The sequence below is a fragment of the Nilaparvata lugens genome, chromosome 3 (assembly GCF_014356525.2).
Source record: "Nilaparvata lugens isolate BPH chromosome 3, ASM1435652v1, whole genome shotgun sequence".
NCBI classification, from domain to species: domain Eukaryota; kingdom Metazoa; phylum Arthropoda; class Insecta; order Hemiptera; family Delphacidae; genus Nilaparvata; species Nilaparvata lugens.
This window is the reverse complement of record NC_052506.1, coordinates 86,406,463-86,426,384: the sequence shown is the minus strand read 5'-3', so window position 1 is coordinate 86,426,384 and position 19,922 is coordinate 86,406,463. Positions and strand designations below refer to the sequence as shown.

Genomic DNA, 19,922 nt, shown 5'->3' with positions numbered 1-19,922 from the left:
ATTCACATCATTGTTATAATTATTACTTTGATCTATTCTAACGTATATTACACATTTTGTCAATAAAATACCAGTTAAAATTTTCACTATAGCCCCAATATCATTTGGTAATGTCACATGACATAATTATACAGTATGTGATTGTTTCACAGTAAAGAACTCACTTTTACAATTAACAATTACAATTTTAACAAGGAAATTGATCAATTGATTTTATATGATTATCAAATTATAGTAGTAGCATAATCATTTGATGATTTATTAGTAACTTTTTGTGTAGTTGAGAAGTTGATATTGCGGTAATTATCCATATTAAATAAAAATACTAAGAAATTGTCAAAATCCACAGATTTAATGCTACTTAGAAAGACCGGTTTCGCCATTGTCAATCTCTGGTAAACTATATCAGAGTTTATCAGAGATTGACAATGGTGTAAAAACCGAACCCGGTCTTTCTATGTATCAATAAATCTGTGGCTTTTGACAATTTCTTAGTATTTTCATTCAATATTTATCAGTAAAGTACATGAACTCACATTTCTCTCGTCATTTGCTTTGTAGAGCTTCCAAAGAAAGTGCCCAAAGGCTACGCGAAGACGCCGCGGATCCCGCGTGCGTCGACGACGACAACAGTGAAGCCGACTCCGTCCGAATCGCTGGCGGCCAAACTGAACGCACGTCGCCTGCGGCAGCAGCAGAGAGAGACGCAGGAGACGCAGCGAGTGACCGCTACTGTCGCTGAAGAGCCAAGGGTGACCGCCACTGTCGCTGAAGAGCCCACCATTGTCTTCATCACCAATCCGCCTCCCAGTCCTCCTGTGAGCTCACTCTGTCTCATTCAATTCAATTCTATTTAGGGCCGTTTGCACAGTCAAAGCTCAAACTGAATTTAATTAGCTGGTGGCTTAAACTCAAAATGAATCACATTATAACGAACGAGGCTTGATATGGATTTAATTCAGTTTAAAATGAAATTTAGTTTAAACTGTCACTGTGCAAATGACACTTTGTCGTATTCAAATCAAATTCATTGCCATAAATAACAAAGCAAGTAGATGGAACGCAATAAAGATATATGGATATTATGTACCAATCTTAATTTTCTTACTATGAATTTAGAAAAAATCATAAATTTTTTGGGATATACAATTTTCGAGTAACATGTAACATTGTGTTTTGTCATAATTTCGATTTTGTTTATTATTCGAGCGCATTTTATGACTAAAGCCTAGTTTATACGATGTTACATGAATGTTGCCAAGACTGGCATGAAATTATTGTCTTCGTATAAACACTTCAGGCCAATTGTCTTGTCAACTGTCCCGACAATTGGCCCGAAATTTAACTCTGGGAGTAGACTATGGATAGTCAATTGGGCCCAGCGAGCCCCCCACCACTCGGAATCTCAGTTGTCGCGACAATTGGCGCCATGTGAACGGTGTAGGCCAGTAGCGCTGTCTTGTTTTTGCCAGTTCAGTCACAACAGATGACGAGAACTCGGCCATGTTTAGCTGTCAACTGACGTGCCAATAGTTGGACACGTATAAACATCTTCTCGTTCAACTGGCCTGGCCTCCGACAATCCGCAACCTCGTGATAAAAATTGTCCAAAGACAACTGTCTCACCAATTGGCGATATGTTAACTAGGCTTTAGTGTTATTAAAGACCGGTTTCCGAGCTCGGGATTTAGCTAAGTTCTAGACTTAAACAGCTGAAGTCAGAAAATTGGCTTTACAAAACGGGGCGTAGTAGCAGTTATTAAGACAGTAGTCACAGTTTTTATGACAGTAGTCGCAGTTTTTATTTTCTGATTTCTATAATACTGGAAACATTTTTCCTTGACGAAATTGAACATTTCCTGAATAATTCAAAATTGCTCAAACTTTATACTATTTTCTCTTTATTTTCTTTATGTTCAATTTTCTATTTTCGAAATTCAATTCAAACGTGACTATGACAATGACTACGCCCCGTTTCGGAAAGCCAATTTTCTAACTCGAGTTGTTTAAAGTCTAGAACTTAGCCAAATCCAGATCTCTGAAACCGGTCCGGTTTCATACAACATTGTGTTTTGTTCATAATATTTCTATTTTATTGATAAATCGAGCGCATTTATGACTTAATGATGTATCATAGACTAATAATTCAAATGCCTCTAATGATTGCTTTTTAAGCTATTTATGATAGTATTGCTATACTGCTATCACTAACGTCTAAAGTTTTGTCGTTTTTGTTAACTACAATATACAGCTCAAAACAAAATAATCTAAACCGATAAAAATCTACAACAATCTTAGTAAAACTCATATTATTGAAATACATTGGAACTGCAGGTCTTCATGATCTTCGCAAAGAGGTCTGCTAATTTCCATCATTAATCTAGTAAGCATCTTACTCAATCTAGGGGGTTTCTATTATGACAGTCATAAGGCCCATTGATGGCTTAAATTATATATTCAGGCGGTGGAACCTTCCCGCAAGGGACTCCCCACCAACAAAAGCCATACGAATTTACTTTTTTAGGGGTTTCATTCTTGAAATGATTATACATTTAATTTATTCATTCTACCAAATCTTCAAATCAAATCTATATAGACTACTCTCTCTAAAATTCTTGAAATACTATTTTATGCTCAGTTGGCCAGTCATTATTGAAATCGAATTAATACTCTGTTATTTTTAGCTTTTATGGATGCTATGAGGTTTCTCTAGCTTACGATTCAAAATTTTTGAAATTATAGTACATTTAATTTATTCATTTATTCAATTCCATTCAATTTATTTGCCATTTTTCCAAAATAATACAAATATTTTTCTTTTTTATACAGTGCATCCTTAAGCTATGAATATAAAACAATATGAACAGAAGAAATTTGATAAAATTTGAAAACAAAATTCTTCAAAATCGTTTAGTCTTTTAGTTATTTCAATGGAATTGCTTACTTACTTACTCCTCAGCTCTACAGGTCTTAACAATCCTTGGCCTCCCTCACATAGCCTCTCCATCTGTCTCGATCCTCGGCCTGCCTCCTCCAGTTACGAACTCCAAGCGTCCTTAGATCGCGTTTCACATCATCCGTTCATCTATTTCGTGGTCGACCTTTTCTTCTTCTGTTAATTATATTTTCTCCTTCCATATACATTTCACCACTCTTCCATCTCCCATTCTCAACATATGCCCCATCCATCTTATTCTGCCAGCTTTTATCGACCGCACAATGTCTTCATTGTTTAAGAATTCCTCTATTACAAAATTTTCTCTTCCTTTCCAGAGACCATTCTCAAAAACAGGGCCCAAGATTCTTCTCACGTCCTTTCTTTCAAAAACTCTCAGTCTTTGCATATATCCAGCAGTAAGCACCCATGTTTCCGATCCGTAACACACCACAGGCTTTGGAATTGCTAGCATAGACAATACGTCTATTCCCTAGCAATATTGAATGCATATCAATGATGACGGATTTTTGTGTTTCAGGAGTCAGACAGTTTGGTTTTGGAACAATCGATGATGACCTTTCCAACAACGGAGACCGTTTTCATTGTGACTCCAGAGGCGCCTACCACCCTCCCCATCGACATGATGACAACTCCTGTCGAGTATTTCACAACTGTGAGGCCATCTTCCACTTCTACAACGACAACTACTACCCCTTCCCCGCCAACAACAACGACTGTTAGAACGACGACAACAACAACTACAACAACTACTCCTAGAACAACGACTACTCCTAGAACGACAACAACTCCTAGAATGACAACGACTCCTAGAACGACAACAACTGCTAGAACAACAACTTCTACAACAACGGCAAGAACAACATCTACTGAACAACCAACGTCAACAGTCGTGAGTAATAACTTCCTTATATAGGTAGTATTGGCTTATGCATCTCTTTTACCTCAAATGGGCTTATACCATTAGCTGCACTTTATGAGTAGAGATGTTTTCTTAATGGGTGAGAATCATTTCAATGTACAATATATTTTTAATTCCGTTCACTTGAGAAAAAGTAATGTAAATAACTATCGTATCTTGGAGCACTCATTTTCGTTAGTAGGCTACTACAATTTTTCTTCGTTTTTTTGGGTATTTATTTTTCCTACTTTCTATTTTTCGTCTGTTTAATCATTTGTCACTGTTCCATCTTCCAAGATACATGTCTCAAGTATTTGTCTTGAATATTTTCTTCTTATCTATTTTGAGAATGATCAAATAACTTGTTGCTGTCTAAAGCTGGGTTTACACCAAAATGTTAATAACTTAATCCTTATAGATTCTATTAGATTGAACGAAACTTGACAAACACATATGTTCATGATGTATATGATACGTTAAGTTCAATCCAATAGAATCTATAAGGATAAAGTTATTAACATTTTGTTAATAACTTTGGTGTAAACGCGGCTTTAAAATAAGATTAGATAACAAATTCTCAATAATTGAGAATATACATATTATTCAATAACCAGAAGTTTTTCTGCATCTCTTGTGGGTGCTTTAAGTTATTAGGTATTGAATTCTCTTTTCTGTATAGGGCTACTTGTGATATAAATAGAAATAAAAATCTCAGTACCCTTTTTTGAATTATTTTATCACAACATGTTTCAAAATTGATGTTTCACAACTTGAAAATGGCATCAATGTTGAAACATGTTGTGATAAAATAATTCAAAAAAGGGTACTGAGATTTTTATTTTTATTTCTATTTATAGGTATTGAAGATTTATCAAAGTAAACTATGGTTAAAAACCAAAATTTTAGATCTATATGTTTGATATAATTATAACTTAATTTCTCATGGTGGCAACTTTCTATTTTATGAGTGCATGAAAATATTTAGAATTTTTCATGGGTACCATAATATCTTCAAAATTCAATTGATATTACATCAGGATACTATTGTATCCTGGGATTGTATGGGAGATACTTCGCAGTTTCACTATAAAAAATATAAATTTACTACACTGAAGATTTTTATTCTTGGAGTGTATGATAATAATTCAATCAGAAAAACCATCACTGTCAATGAAGTTGAGTGAGAAAATCAATCTTTATTCCTTGCATTGGATGAAGATAGTTCACGTGTATAATCTTTGATTATCTTTGATCATCTCTAAATGGTTCGAAATTGAGATATAAGATCCTATTTTTATCATCCATTTGCTTGGAAAATTTTCTTTCACTTCTTCTGTAATAGAACTGTTATTTCTTATCTTTTTCTGATTTATCCAGCTTGGTGTCAGTAAAATTCTGTATTCAATGATTTTCAAAGTATCTTGTATGCTTCAACTTCGCATTATTTCTGCTGATTCTATTTTGTAAATATTCAAACAATTTCCTCTACTGTAATTTTTGTGAACATTACACATTCCAGTTTCAAGAATTGTAATCGAACTCATCTAAATGCAATTCATTTTTTTTAATTCGAAATCATTTAAATGCTGTAATACAAATTTAGGCACATCATATTCAATAATAATTTATTGAAGGATTTGATTTCCACCCAAGTGAACTGGTTAACAAATGAACCTGATATCTCAATGAATTCAAGACTTTAATACATTCCGAAAAATAATACGATAACACAACGTATCCAAAGTAGTTCAAATGACAAAAAGGAATGAAGTTTAAAAATAATAATCATTATTATCCAGGTACCTCACTCCCAAAAAGTGTTTTCAATATCAATTGATTCCTTTTGATTTCCTCTGATTAACTAGTTTTTTTATATATAAGTAGTGTACTTCTATTCAATAGAATTCTCTTTCTACTTCAATGCAAACATTATAAAACTCGAATATTCAGTCTTGTTTTCTTGTATCATCTCTAAACAAATTTAATTTACTTTCATATGATTGTTTCTTTCAAATCTCAAAAACATTGAGCATGAACTACTGTTTAATTTATTAAAATTCATTTGAATCTATTAATTCATTAAAATCTATTAATTTATTAAAACCAACGTTCTCTAATAAATTGACGTTATTAATAATAATTATTGCAAGCCTAAACCAATCGCAATAACTAAACCAATAATACTATCATGCGTTTAATAAATAATCATAATACGATCAACTAAACTGTCTTTGAAACACTAGTAAAGCCAGTTACACACACGTCGATTTGTATGGTTTATTTTTTGCCGTCCTTATGAATTCTACCAGATTAAATGGAACTTGGCAAAAACATGAACACATCATATTCTGTTTGCCTATAGTGAGGTCCACGTTATAATGACAGTGGATGAAGATAGAAGAATAGCGATGCCGATTCTCTGCATTAATTAATTATATTTCTACACTGGCAGAAACATAATTGGCATCGTTGTGGACCTAGAAAAGGATAGTACCACCGGCTTTGTCGAATGATTGACAAGGATACCAAAACCAAAGTTGATTAAATACTGTCATAACATGGACCTCACTATAGCTGTGTTTAATCTAATAGAATTTATAAAGACGGCAAAAATCTTACGTCCAAAAATCAATGTGTGTGTAACTAGACTAAGGCTAGCTACAAACACATCAATTTTTGGTCGTACGATTTTTTGCTGTCCTTATAAATTCTATTAGAATAAACGGAACTTGACAAGCATCATCTGTTCAATCTAATAGAATTTCTATAAGGACGGCAAAAAAACTTCCGCCCAAGAATCGATGTGTGTGTAACTAGACTAATTCACCGTAATACAGCAATTTTTCTTACAATCTTGAAATTGGAATCACTCTAATCTTCTCTCATCACTATTACCTTCATCTCTATATGTACATAAAACTCAAGGCTTGGTGTGTACAGGAGTCACTTGCTTTGGCGAATGAAATTGATGTTGCACAGTCGGAAGGTAGCACGGCAGCCTCCACACCGTCTTCACTGCCAGCTTCAACTGAATCCAGCTCTGGCACTAGCACACAAACACTGGCGTCCACTGAGACAACCACTCAACTGACTAATACCACTAATGACTTGACCAGTTCTAAACCGATGACAGTTTCTACAACAGTTAAGCCCAAACCGACAACTGTCAAATCTAAACCAAAATCAAAACCCACTCAAAAACCTAAACCTAAAACGGTACCTACTACTGTAAAGATTACAACACCTCCCTCTACTACTACACAATCCTCCACAACGGAATCAACTACTATGATGTTCAGTTCTACTCCACTTTCAACTACCGTTGAATCAACTACTATGATGTCCTCTAGTACTACTCCACTTTCAACGACCGTTGAATCAACTACTATGATGTCTAGTAGTTCTGCTCCACTTTCAACTACCGTTGAATCAACTACTACGATGTCCTCTAGTTCTACTCCACTTTCAACGACCGTTGAAACGAGTACTTTCAGTTTAGCATCTCTAGTTTTAACTACACCTAAAGCTACAGCTGCTCCTAAGCAGGCTCAAACTAAACCTCCAGCTAAAGTGACAACTAAGAAACCTAGTACACTTAATAAACTGAAATCTTCTCCCAAACCAAAGGAAGTCAAACCAGTAGAATCGAAAATGACTAATAGTTCTCAGAGTGTGTTGAGTATGTCATCAGTTAATAAGCAGGAATCTTCCCCCAAACCCAAGGAAGTCAAACCAGTAGAATTGAAAATGACTAATAGTTCAGAGAGTGTGTTTACTATGTCACAGGGGCAGAAATTGACGACTAATAGTAACGAAACTAATGCAATAACACCAGAACTGACCACTACTAAAAGCATAACATCATCGACAATGACGCCTATGCCGTGGGTGGTGCCTGAAGATGACTTGTCGGTTGTGGACGATTCAAGCAGCGATTTTTTCGTTTATGGCCTGCTGCCAAACAAGAGCCTGGTGCGGAGGGTGCCGAGCGCCGCGCCTCGCACCGAGCTTCCGTTCGTGGTGTACGGCCTCTATCCGAACGGCACCATCGTCAAGCGGTTTCCGAACGGCACCGTGATTCCGGACGAGCCACGCGACACCAATCAGCTGGTCGCTGCCAATGTGGAGCCTGGTGATCGGTTCGCCATCAGCGAACTGCTAGAGCGCGACAGGCCGCCTCCTCGGCGAACAACTACCACCACCACCACCACCACCACTACCACAACCGAGCCAACCGTTATGATGACTGCTCAACAGGTAAATTCACTATCATTTTATTCCTTCTACATTTTCTCCATTCCTTCTCCATTTTTAACGCTAGCTCTAATGATAATCGTTATATCGGATGAGCAAGTTAAACTGTCGGTCCCGACAGTCGTAAGGACCATTGACGGCTTAAATGATATATCCAGGCGAGGTGGAACTTCCGTCAGGGACTCCCCACCAATAAAAGCCATACGAATATTATTATATGATTATTTATGATTTTATGATGATTATTATGATTATTATGATAATCTGTGCGTCATATTCATACTTTTCCACTATTGAAATGAAACTTGGATTTTAAAAACACTTATGAAGTGAAAATGTACTTACTATTGGTAGTGACGATCGTTTCGACCTGTTGTCGATCATCATTGAACTGCAGAAACTTACTCTAATGTCAAGGTAATCACGGAATTATTACTTTGAAGTGTTATCAAGGTGATATTCTCCATTTGAGTTTGATTCAATAATAGCATGATTCCTTTTTTTGTAAAATAGAATCATAGTACCATTTTTTGAAATTGATAAAATAATAGATTAAAAATAAAAATTATAACTTATAATTAAGTATGTTATAACTTATAATTAACTTAAGTTATGATTTGTATTTTTAATCCATTCTTTTATTAATAATAATAGAAATAAGATAAAAAAGGGTACTATACTGTAATTCTATTTTATAAATAACTATAAATAGCCCTGAATTCATACATTTTAAAAACATCATTCCTCTATTTAAATACATCTTCTCTGCTACTGATTGTAATAATTCTAATATAAATCTCGTTATTGCAGTGATTTTTCTCATTTGAAATTATCACTTGAATAATCATAAATCATTACCCCTTGATTTGGATCCATCTTAAGGCCAGTGCACACAGCAACAGACAGACCTCTGTCTGCGTATGTCTGCACAGAAACATTCAATTTTTCCTCCGTCTGCCTGCATGTTTCTGTCTATTGCTGTGTGCGTTGGATTTTATTGCCATTTTTGGAATTCTTATATTAATTACTACATTGGAGTGTAATGAAATGAAAAAATACTTTATTAGGCGGAGTTAGGACTTTTAAGTCCTCTCTATCACTCAACCTCGACTCTGAGTAACTAGTGGTGACTAGTCGATTACTCGTGGCGAGTACTAGTGGTGATTACTCGACCATGAGTAATCGTGGTTATATTTCCCATTTGCAGAATATTTTCATGATTAATCTACTACTTGATTAACGTTCATTTTATTGGTTAGACTTATTGTGAGAATTGCTACTTTGGAGCATAATAGAGGTGATCCTTATCTCATTTGAAGTTAGTTATTTAATCATCATTACTCCTTGATTTAGATCCATATTATTTCAACTGATAACTGATTCTGATGTGTAGCACAGTCGAGGTGATATTTCTCATTTGAAATTGATTCATATTGATTATTGCTTGATCTGAACAAATTTCTATAATCGTTCAAATTTTGTTATGAATTACTACATTCTATTGAATTTTGATGGATATTTGAAGTTATTGAATTTGATAGATGTGAACTATTATTTATTTGGTACATTCATAATTATTTTACTGAAAAATCTACTTGACTTACTTGTAATATTATACTAGATCAATCCCATCAGACATATACGCCACAATATTGACAAAGTTTATTGACAGAATGAAACTGACAGAGACTGTTTGAAACACTGACAATAACAGAGACCAAACAGTCCTTTCCAGAACAATGATGAATTCTGCTACAAATGAGGTTGAGCTTTCCTCAAGCTTGAAAGCATGCTTTAATGCTACATTTATATGCTTGATTAATCAATTCATGGAAAATGAAGTCTCATCATTTGATTCATATGCTTTTGAATAAATTGGCCAATTCATAAAAAGCCTAGGCTATTTTTAGTTGGTTGGAAATCTGAATAATATTGTGCTCTGAAATGCTTCTTTCGGATAATGTTCTTGCTTTCTTTGAAACATCATTTCTTTGAAGGTGCTTTAATTTATCATAATTAACATGCATATAATAATGAGGCCTTGATTGGTGATGAAATCTAATTTCACAATATTTTCTAGTAGGCCCGGAATTGATCTGGTACTCTGGTCTCTAACTAATGATTATTGTTTCTATTTACAGACTTCTCCAATTCTCACCACTTTACCAACACCAGATACAATGTTATTTACAACCATGCCATCTACCACCCCTAGCACAACAACATCTACAACAACAACAACAACTACACCTTCCCCTCCTCCTCCGCCACCTCCTCCACCTTCTACCACGACAACTAAAAAGCCAACTCCTAAACCTACACCGAAAGCTACACCCAAACCTACACCGAAAGCTACTCCTAAACCTACACCGAAAGCTACTCCTAAACCTACACCAAAACCAACTCAAAAACCTCCACCACCCACAACAAAGCCTACACAAACCACCACACCAATGCTTAGAACAAGTCCAATCACAACCACTACTCCAAAACCTATCACTACACCAAAACCTACCACTACACAAAAACCAACCACTACACCAAAACCATCCACTACACCAAAACCAACCACTACACCAAAACCAACCACTAATAAACCAGCGGCGACTAGTAAAAAGCCAAGTCCATCGTCCACACAAAAACCTAAAACAACTCCAAAACGGCCCTCAAAGGGCTCCACTGGAAAAACCACAACTACTAAAAAACCAAAACAACAAATCACAACACCGACCACCACAACTACGCTTTCCACCACACAATCACAAACAACTGCATCACTTGTTCAGGCAACAAGAATCGCTGACGAGTTTGCTCTTCTCAACTCTTTGGTAAGTATGAAGATAAAGAGTTTATAAAAATATTATCAGAGATAACGATCATTGAAGAACTGTTGTTAGAACGTTTTTCCAGATTCAATGATTGGTAACTTGGTTTACCCTAATGAACTGACAGTGAAAATTATATTTAACTGGGTACCTTGGTTTACCCTAATTAACTGACAGTGAAAATTATAATTAACTGGGTAACTTTGTTTACCCTAATGAACTGACAGTGAAAATTATATTTAACTGGGTAACTTGGTTTACCCTTATGAACTGACAGTGAAAATTCTATTTAACTGGGTAACTTGGTTTACCCTAATGACAGTGAAAATTATATCTAACTGAAATGAGTGAGAATTATGTTAAACGGAAATCAGTGAGAATTAAAACTGTGAGACATCGTTTTGTAGACTTTGGTATTTTTCTGTATACTTTACAGACAGCAGACAAAATAACTTGAAGGGAATCTTCTTTGGATCTTCAATACAACTCCTCATATTCATTTCATTATGATTAAACCTACTAAGTACCCTACTGTTATTAATTCATAACAGTTATTTCACATGAGATGATAATTTCAACGCTTTAAATTATATAAAACATTTACTAATTTCTCCATTAATGAGCCATCTCTTTATTGAAAATTATTGGAAATTATTACCACTCAGTTGAAGTTGAAACTGTCTTACTTATAAATCGACAAAAATGTTCTCACTTTATCTCATCTAAGGCTGGTTACAGAGCTCGACCGACCGTCAGTGCGTACGTCAGTCGCGCTTGTCTTTTCCATAGAGATTCCATGTATCCGTACAGAGCAGGACTGACGGCACGCACGCGCACGGTCAGGACCATGTGTTTTATACAGCGTACGAAGACCATCGGTCGAGCTCGTGCGCATCCGTTCCATCGGTCGACTGATGCGCTATTGAAACAAATAGAATCTTTCAGAGCTGTACTGATCAGTAGCCCGATCGCAACATAACCAATGTGCTGACACCTCTGCCCGACAATCAGCTGATATTGAATTGAATAGCATAATGAATGAATTCAATTAATAGTGTCATATTTGAATTCAGAGTTTTTCTATACATTTCTTCAATTATTTCTAAATTTTTGATTGAAAAAAACATATATTATCTACATTTATTTGATCCGTAGCTTAAAGTGACTGCAAGTATTCCCAATGGTGATACAAGCTCGAAATAACTCATCAAAATTTCTGATGGAGATTCTGAGGTAGTTGAAAAATGTATCTTCACCCCAAGCAATGATGTATATAATGGTATTAATTCCCTCTGAAATGCTCTTTGGGCGACCATCGGGTGAACTTGATATCTACGTCTTTTAATCTTTCGTTTACGAAGATAATAAGCTGCAATTAATCAATCTGTGAAGGCGTCCATTTTGTGAGTCAGGAAAACTGATGTATGGTCAGGATGGTGCATACGCACAGACGGTCGGTCGAGCTCTGAATGTGTAAAACTGATTCATCGATGCGTACGGTCAGGATGGTTCATACGCACTGACGGTCGGTCGAGCTGTGTAACCGGCCTTAATGTAAATTTAACGTTTCCACATGAGTCTAAGATAAGTCTTTGACTTGATATCATTATTTTTTTCAAATATTGATATTCAATTGTCGTTTCAGTACAAAATAATTATGTAAATCTATCTTAAACAACTTTCAATTTCAGGAGATAGAATTACCGTTCAGGTTATCTGTTGAAGAATTGGTATCAGGTTAGCAGAGATTGATATTAATGCACAGTTTGTAGTTGAGTGTCTCAATTAGTTACAATATAGCAGCAGCATGTGGCACTTTTCAGGCTTTCTGTAATAGATTTTGAGTTTTTGCTTCCACCATAGAGATCATTCATAAAAGCTGTTCATTCATAAATATTTTGGCCCCTACTGCACCGCTTAAAATAGGTGCTGTATTTGATTAGAGCTTATTCTTGTACTATTGCTGCTTAAGCCTTTCTTATTATGATGACGCTTATTTCACTGCTTAGAATCATCGTTCATTATTCATTGCAAAATTTTGCATAGCATTCTGTCAGATATTTATTTCACAATTCCTTGATTCTTAATATTAATTTGTGTGATCCTTTATAATTCAAATCATGGTGAAAAAGTTATATCATTAAGGACCGGTTTCCGAGCTCGGGATTTAGCTAAGTTCTAGACTTTAAACAGCTGGAGTCAGAATATTAGCTTTCCGAAACGGGGCGTAGTCGTAGTCATAGTCACAGTCGCGTTTAAATTAAATTTCAAAAAACTAGAAAATTGAACAAAAAATAAAATAAAGGGAAAATAGTGTAAAGTTTCAGCTATTTTGAATTATTCAGGAATGTTCAATTTCCTCAAGGAAAAACGTTTCAAATTATAGAAATGAGAAAATGAAGATTTTCATAAAAACTGCGACTCAAGTTTCGGAAAGCCAATTTTCTGACTCCCGCTGTTTAAAGTCTAGAACTTAGCTAAATCCTGAACTCGGAAACCGACCCTTAGTCTATAACTAAAATGTTAATCAAATACTTTTCCTGATACGAGGAAGCTATTATTACGTGTTAAAACTCTTCAATTTGTCCTGTATTTTATCAAACATTATGTTAACTAATGTAAAAATGAGAATTTCTCATGACTTACTATAGTGAGGTCCACGTTATAATGGCAGTGAAGAAAACTAGGAGAACAACGTTGCCAATCCTCACTGTCTTGTCAATGCCTTCTTGACGGTAGCTGATACAGGTTTATTAATGTAATATTAATTGTTAATTCTCGTTTAAAATAATCAATTATATTTCATTAAGCAAGAAATTATATTTTTCAATAATTTCAGAATGAATGTTCATAATTAAGATGAAATATTTTGTTAATTAATTCTACATTGTTAAAAGCCGATCTGGCAAAAGAGCAAAACGAGAGAGAGAGATAGCGCTATCCACTTTGTTGAATGATAGACAAGGATAGCAATACCATTGCTAATCAAACACTGCCATTATAACGTGGATTTCACTATACCAGTCCCCCACTACATAAATAATTTAAGTTAATTGAACAGTAAACTTCAAAGATTCCAATTCCTTCTCAATTTTTATAAGAATTTGTGTAAAACTCCACAGTATATAAACAAATTAAACGTGTTGTATTTCATCAGAGCTCTATACAACTAACATTTTCTTGAAGCATCTTTCTCATTTATCCGATTTGAAAGGATAATTTTTTTCAATCTATAAGATCTTTTAAATTAATCAGTTTTCCATACACCTTTTTATCCTTATTCAAAATTAATTCTATTTCAGTTGAAACTGCCTGATGAGTCTGCAAATGCTAATAGCATTGCTCCAGAGTTTATGTCAAGTACACCGGGCATGGATGATGATTCATTAGCTAACAGGGTAAGGAACTGAATTATAATAAATTGTAATATAAGAAGAATATCCGGATAAATGGATTCCACGTGACTGAGGATTAATATTAACCTAGACTGGACTTTGTCAGAGATCTATGCTTCAAGCTAAGCACCTTGTACTTCCCAGATAGAATATAGAATAAGTAGTTTACAAAGATAAGCTAGTGAAATCTTTTTTGAGCTCTATTAAATTATTATGAACTCTTTCAGAATAAATTATAATAAATTGAGCCAGTATAATGTATTACGAGTATGTATGACTAGGATATTTTATTTTCAATGTTACTCATATCATTATTTTCAATGTTGTCTCATATCAATATTAACCATTATTTCAACTGTGCGCCCTATAGGTTTTCAGAAGTATTATCAAGTGCCCCTAAAGTTTATTGATTTTTTGGTTTTTGAAGTTTGATTTTTATATATAAGCCACTTATAACCACATATCTGTTGCTTGGTGCAAGAATTCCACAACTAATTCTCTATTTTCAAATCGTAAAACCTTACATCTGAAAGAAACAAGTTTCTATTACAGCCAAAAATAAATACCATCATATAATTCCAAACTAAACTTATACTAGACTAATACAGTGTATACAAAAAAATGACACGATTTTAAATAGCTATATTTTTTAGGAAGAATGGCTTAACACTAACAAATTGCATACTAAAATACTTACAAAATATTGGAGTTTACGAAAATGCATCATAAATGTTCAATATGTCCTCCATTGGCTGCAGGGACGATATCTAGTCTGTAGCTTAATTCATCCCAAACTGAGCGTAAGGTGTCTTCTGTCACTGAGGCTACAGCCGCTGATATTCGGGTTATCAGTTCATCAATGTCACGAGGTAAGGGAGGAACGTAAACATGTTGTTTAACATATCCCCACAGGGAAAAATCGCATGGTGTTATGTCAGGGGACCTGGGAGGCTAAGAGTGTAAAGTTTGGTCTCCCGGTCCTGTACGCCCTATCCAACGTTGAGGCAAAGGAGATGTTGTCCGTGCAGCCAATGGAGGACATATTGAACATGTTTGTTCAATTGTACTGTTTTCACCCTGATTTTTGAGATCTTCCAACCACTGTAATATTTTTATCAAGGTTGTATAATACAGTATACTCGATGCTTAATACAAAAATGAACTTGTTCACTCAATAACTCGGTTTTTCGTATGCTTATTAAACTAGTCGTCTATCGTCTACTATTGTAATAATTACGTTTTCTTATTCAATCTTCAGATAATCCTTTCATTTAGTTTGATATTTTTAGCAACGTGATATAATATACTAGATTCTCATTACAGAAATTACTTGTTCACTTCATAACTCGTTTTCCTATATTCTATTCTTACCTATTTATGATACATATATTCAAAAAGTCGTCTAGTATTGTGATATTTACTTTTTTCAATTTTCAGATAATTCAGTTGGCAATCGAACGAGCAGGTCCTAGCTCCGGGCCTCCCACTCCAGCGTCAGCTCTTGTCACACTAGGAGCAACACAGGCTGCTAATATAGAGGAAATATCAGCTAATTCAATTGCTCCGGTGAGATTACCACGAAGTTATTGTCTATTTTATATATTGAGTTCAATCTTTATAATTAATCCGATCACTTACTCCTTTATCGATTATGCTGGGCTGCAGCTTCCCGGATATTAAATCAAGTTTGAATTGTAAAGTGATCATGCCTATTGAGCAAGTGCTTATTGGTTATCCTGGCTTGAAATTGATCATCGTTGGTGCAGCTCAGCATAGCTATTAGTTTTCCTTGCACTAGGAATATCTCTCATGCCCTATCTGTGGTGATCGAGGTTAATAGGGTTATTCACGATCTTGAGTTATAGCCATATGCTAATACTACGTTTAACGCTAAATCACGTTTACTTGTAGATATGGTTGCAATTATCATAATGTGTTTCATACGGGGTGTTTTAAACGAACAGCTGCTGACATTTCTCCGTTTAATCCGAATGTCTGCATACGGGCAGGACCTCCTATATACTACTGGACCTGAGCCTAGAAAAAAATGGCCTCCGTATGTTGTGGTCTTATAGAAATTCCTACTGAGAAAAAAATTACTAATCAGCTGTTAGAGAGCGTCTCAGTTTTTTGAAATCTCAGTTCGTCTAGTTCCCGTTTGAAATACCAATGCCGGCTACTACCTACGGCGGCCATTTTTTTTTTTTGTAGGCGCAGGTCCGGTATATAGCCTACGGGCCTTTGTCTATTTGCTAACTTGAATCAGCTGCTATATTCTTTGTGATGTATTATTAGCATTGACTTAGTTAACAAATAGCAGCGGTTAGCTAAGGCTAGGCACAAACCAGTTAGTCAAGACAAGACTAGTCACGATTAGTCACAATACTTCACATAGTTGCTTATGAAGCAACACACACCGATTAGTCATTGCAATTAGACATTTCTTCATAAGTATCTACCATGTGAAGTATTGTGACTAAACGTGTCTCGTCTTGTCTTGACTAACTGGTGTGTGCCAAGCATAATAGTTCGTATAATCCAACATCGTGAATACCCTCTACTAATATCATCGTGAATACTAAAATTATTGGATTTGAATCTTATTTTTCAATTTATTACAAAATTGGTTACATTATAAATAAACTGGTTTGATAAAATGAGCCTGCAAAATTCAAGTGTCGAAATCTTCTATCCACAATACAGTTGAGACTGTTTAATAATTTACTATGAAAGACAAAAATTGACATTATCTCTTACAAAACTGACTCGAACGTTTTCGGTACATGCATAATGCACACATATTTGCATGGAGTTCACACAATGCAAATCAACAGAGAAACACTTGCCATGTAATGTCCTCATATTCACTATTCATGTGCTGAATTCATGATTTTCAAAAATTATTCGATTTGTACTACATTTCCATTCATATCAAATATGCTTACAACATGTCATCATTATCATCCAATGCACAGCTTAATTTATCATAAATTTCACGTTTTTATCTTATTTTGAATAAATATTGTACCTGAATCCATCATTAGATTCCTCTGTATTTTTATCAAATTCAATTTCAATTCACATTAAAACTCATATAACAAATCTCATATATTATGTATTTCATCTATCATTGTACAAATTCTATAAGCACATAAGTTGTATTTATCAAGAGTGAAAGAATGAATATTTCACAAAACTGTTCATACTAGAATCAGTTCATGGGTTGTTTGGAAAATTTCTTAGCATTTTCTCATTCATCATGTCATCATATTATTCATATATTATTATTAATGACTTGCTATTTATCATGGATCTTATTCAAAACTGATTAATTTTCATTATTTAATCTACCTTCCTTTTTCAGATTGATGTTTTTCTACTTGAAGAGTTAATACAAATACTACTATAGTGAGGTCCACGTTATAATGGCAGTAGTTAGAGATGGAAGAACAGCTTTTCCTATTATCTGCCTTAATTAATTATATTTCTACATCGTCAAAAACATATTTGGCTTCGTTGTGGAGCTAGAAAAGGATAGCACTACCTGCTTTGTCGAACTATAGACAAGGATAGCAACATCAAATTTTATCAAATACTGTCATTATAACGTGGACCTCACTATAGCTTACAAATGGAAATGAATTGGAAATTGCATTTGTTCAAATTTGTTATTTACAGCATTTAATTGGGATTTTCGTTCAATAATAATTAATACTAGCTTGAGATCTGAACTTCAACCACGAGAGATATAAGAAATTCAAGAAAGAGACAAATTTTATATTTACCCAGTACTTTATTTTGTGTATCCAAAATTGAATTTATTGTAGGCTATATTGCGTTATCACAGATAACATGATTTTTGTCAGAAGTCAGAAAAAACCTTTTTACAGTTGGAATTTTTAAACAAATCAAATCAAATGTTTTTATTGTCGTTCACAATTATTAAACATGTTTCGACGAAATCATGAAAACGGAACATAGTCCTTCCTAAACAGATAGGCTATAACTTGAAAAATCTTTTTTGTATGTCAAACAGAGAAATGTTATCTGAGATATTGAAGATTTTTTATAAATGTGTATGAGTTTTCCATTTTTCAAATTTGGATTTTGCAAACTTTCAGAGTGCTTCGCCATCCCCCAATTTGGATAATACGATGTCTCCATCGAAGCCAGGGGGCAAAATATCGGTATGGGTTGTACCAAGCAAAGAAATGTCGGGCACCGGAGCAACTACTAAAACAACCACACCAGTCGCTAAGGTGCAGTCTATTTTTATGATGTTCATAACTTATTGTTCTTTGAGAACAATTTATAATGTTCTATATGAACAATATTCATTATGAATGAGTGAATGAGATTAATCAGTGCTGATTTGCTACCTATATTTTGAAGCTTATCGATAGAATCTTGAGGTTGCATAATACTATAATATTATAATGATTATATTATTACACTACACTTTTTCTAATGACAGTTTGACCTGAAAAACATTTCAGTAGAAGATACTTAGTACTTAATAAGTCACAACTGTAAAGATTTGTAAAGCTTTGTAATAAGTCACAATTATTGTAAAGCTGAAAGAAAAGTAATTTAGTGACCATGCCATTCAAAACCATTTAAAGATCAATCATTTACTGAACATTCCATTCAAAATCTCATAGTTTTTCAAACGTTTATAGAAGTTTATTTAATAACATTTATTCAATGACCCTTTTCTACTGAAATTCATTCTCAATGGTTACACATTTTTAGAATTTTGTTTTGCTTATATAGACCATTTAGTAGTAGACTACAATAAATTTCACTAAACGTTTTTTGTTCATGATTTTTGATTGATTTCAACTAGCCTACGGTAAATAAAATGATTCCTTAATTTGTATTTTGAAAGTCAATTATTATATTATTTGTTTATTTGACAGTTGACTGCACAGGAGGAGCAAGTGCTCAACGTGTTATTGAATTCTCGGAGCTCACCTAAAGCTGTAGATCTAGCCTTCAATAAATTGTACTCACTGAAAAATTGCCTCTACTAAATAAAGTATTAGAAAATTTGAAATTGTTTTGCACATAAAGGTTGTCTCACGAAAGGTGTAAAAGCCGGAGATCATAGATATACTACAAGAAATTTGCAACAAAAAATGTACAGTAAAATTTTCCTACATCGACCTTAGTTTTCGAGGTATATCGATTTTTCAATATCCTTGAAAAATGTCAGTAGCTAGTAAAATATCTGTCAGAATCTATTTGTAAGGATATGGTTGGAAAGAGGAAGAAATTTTCAATAAGATTTATATAATTTATTCCTTTGTCAGATGTTATTGAACTTTTCTTGAGCGTTCAAACTGTTTGAGATCTGTGTTTGAACTCGACGAATGTACTTTCTTCAACTTTGAGCGCGCTTATAAAAGGTTCAAAAACGTCTAACAAAGGAACAGTTATATGAGTCTTAGGTCTATTGGAAATTTCTTCCTCTTTCCAACCATGTCCTTAGAAATAGATTCTGACAGATATTTTTCTAGCTATTGACATTTTTCAAGGATATTGAAAAATCGATATACCTTGAAAATTAAGGTTGATACATGAAAATTTTA

General features: G+C 34.3%; 1 protein-coding gene across 1 annotated transcript in view; it reads left to right on the top strand.

Annotated features, from left to right (window-relative positions):
- LOC111049787 (mucin-2) overlaps nucleotides 1-19,922 on the top strand; it is a 29,454-nt gene that overhangs the window by 9,232 nt on the left and 300 nt on the right. Inside the window, exons 4-10 of the mRNA XM_039422928.1 lie at nucleotides 562-818; nucleotides 3,477-3,848; nucleotides 6,798-8,114; nucleotides 10,253-10,939; nucleotides 14,239-14,334; nucleotides 15,769-15,897; nucleotides 18,453-18,590. Of these exons, the coding sequence (XP_039278862.1) occupies nucleotides 562-818; nucleotides 3,477-3,848; nucleotides 6,798-8,114; nucleotides 10,253-10,939; nucleotides 14,239-14,334; nucleotides 15,769-15,897; nucleotides 18,453-18,590 (2,996 nt within the window). The remainder of the gene's footprint in view (nucleotides 1-561; nucleotides 819-3,476; nucleotides 3,849-6,797; nucleotides 8,115-10,252; nucleotides 10,940-14,238; nucleotides 14,335-15,768; nucleotides 15,898-18,452; nucleotides 18,591-19,922) is intronic.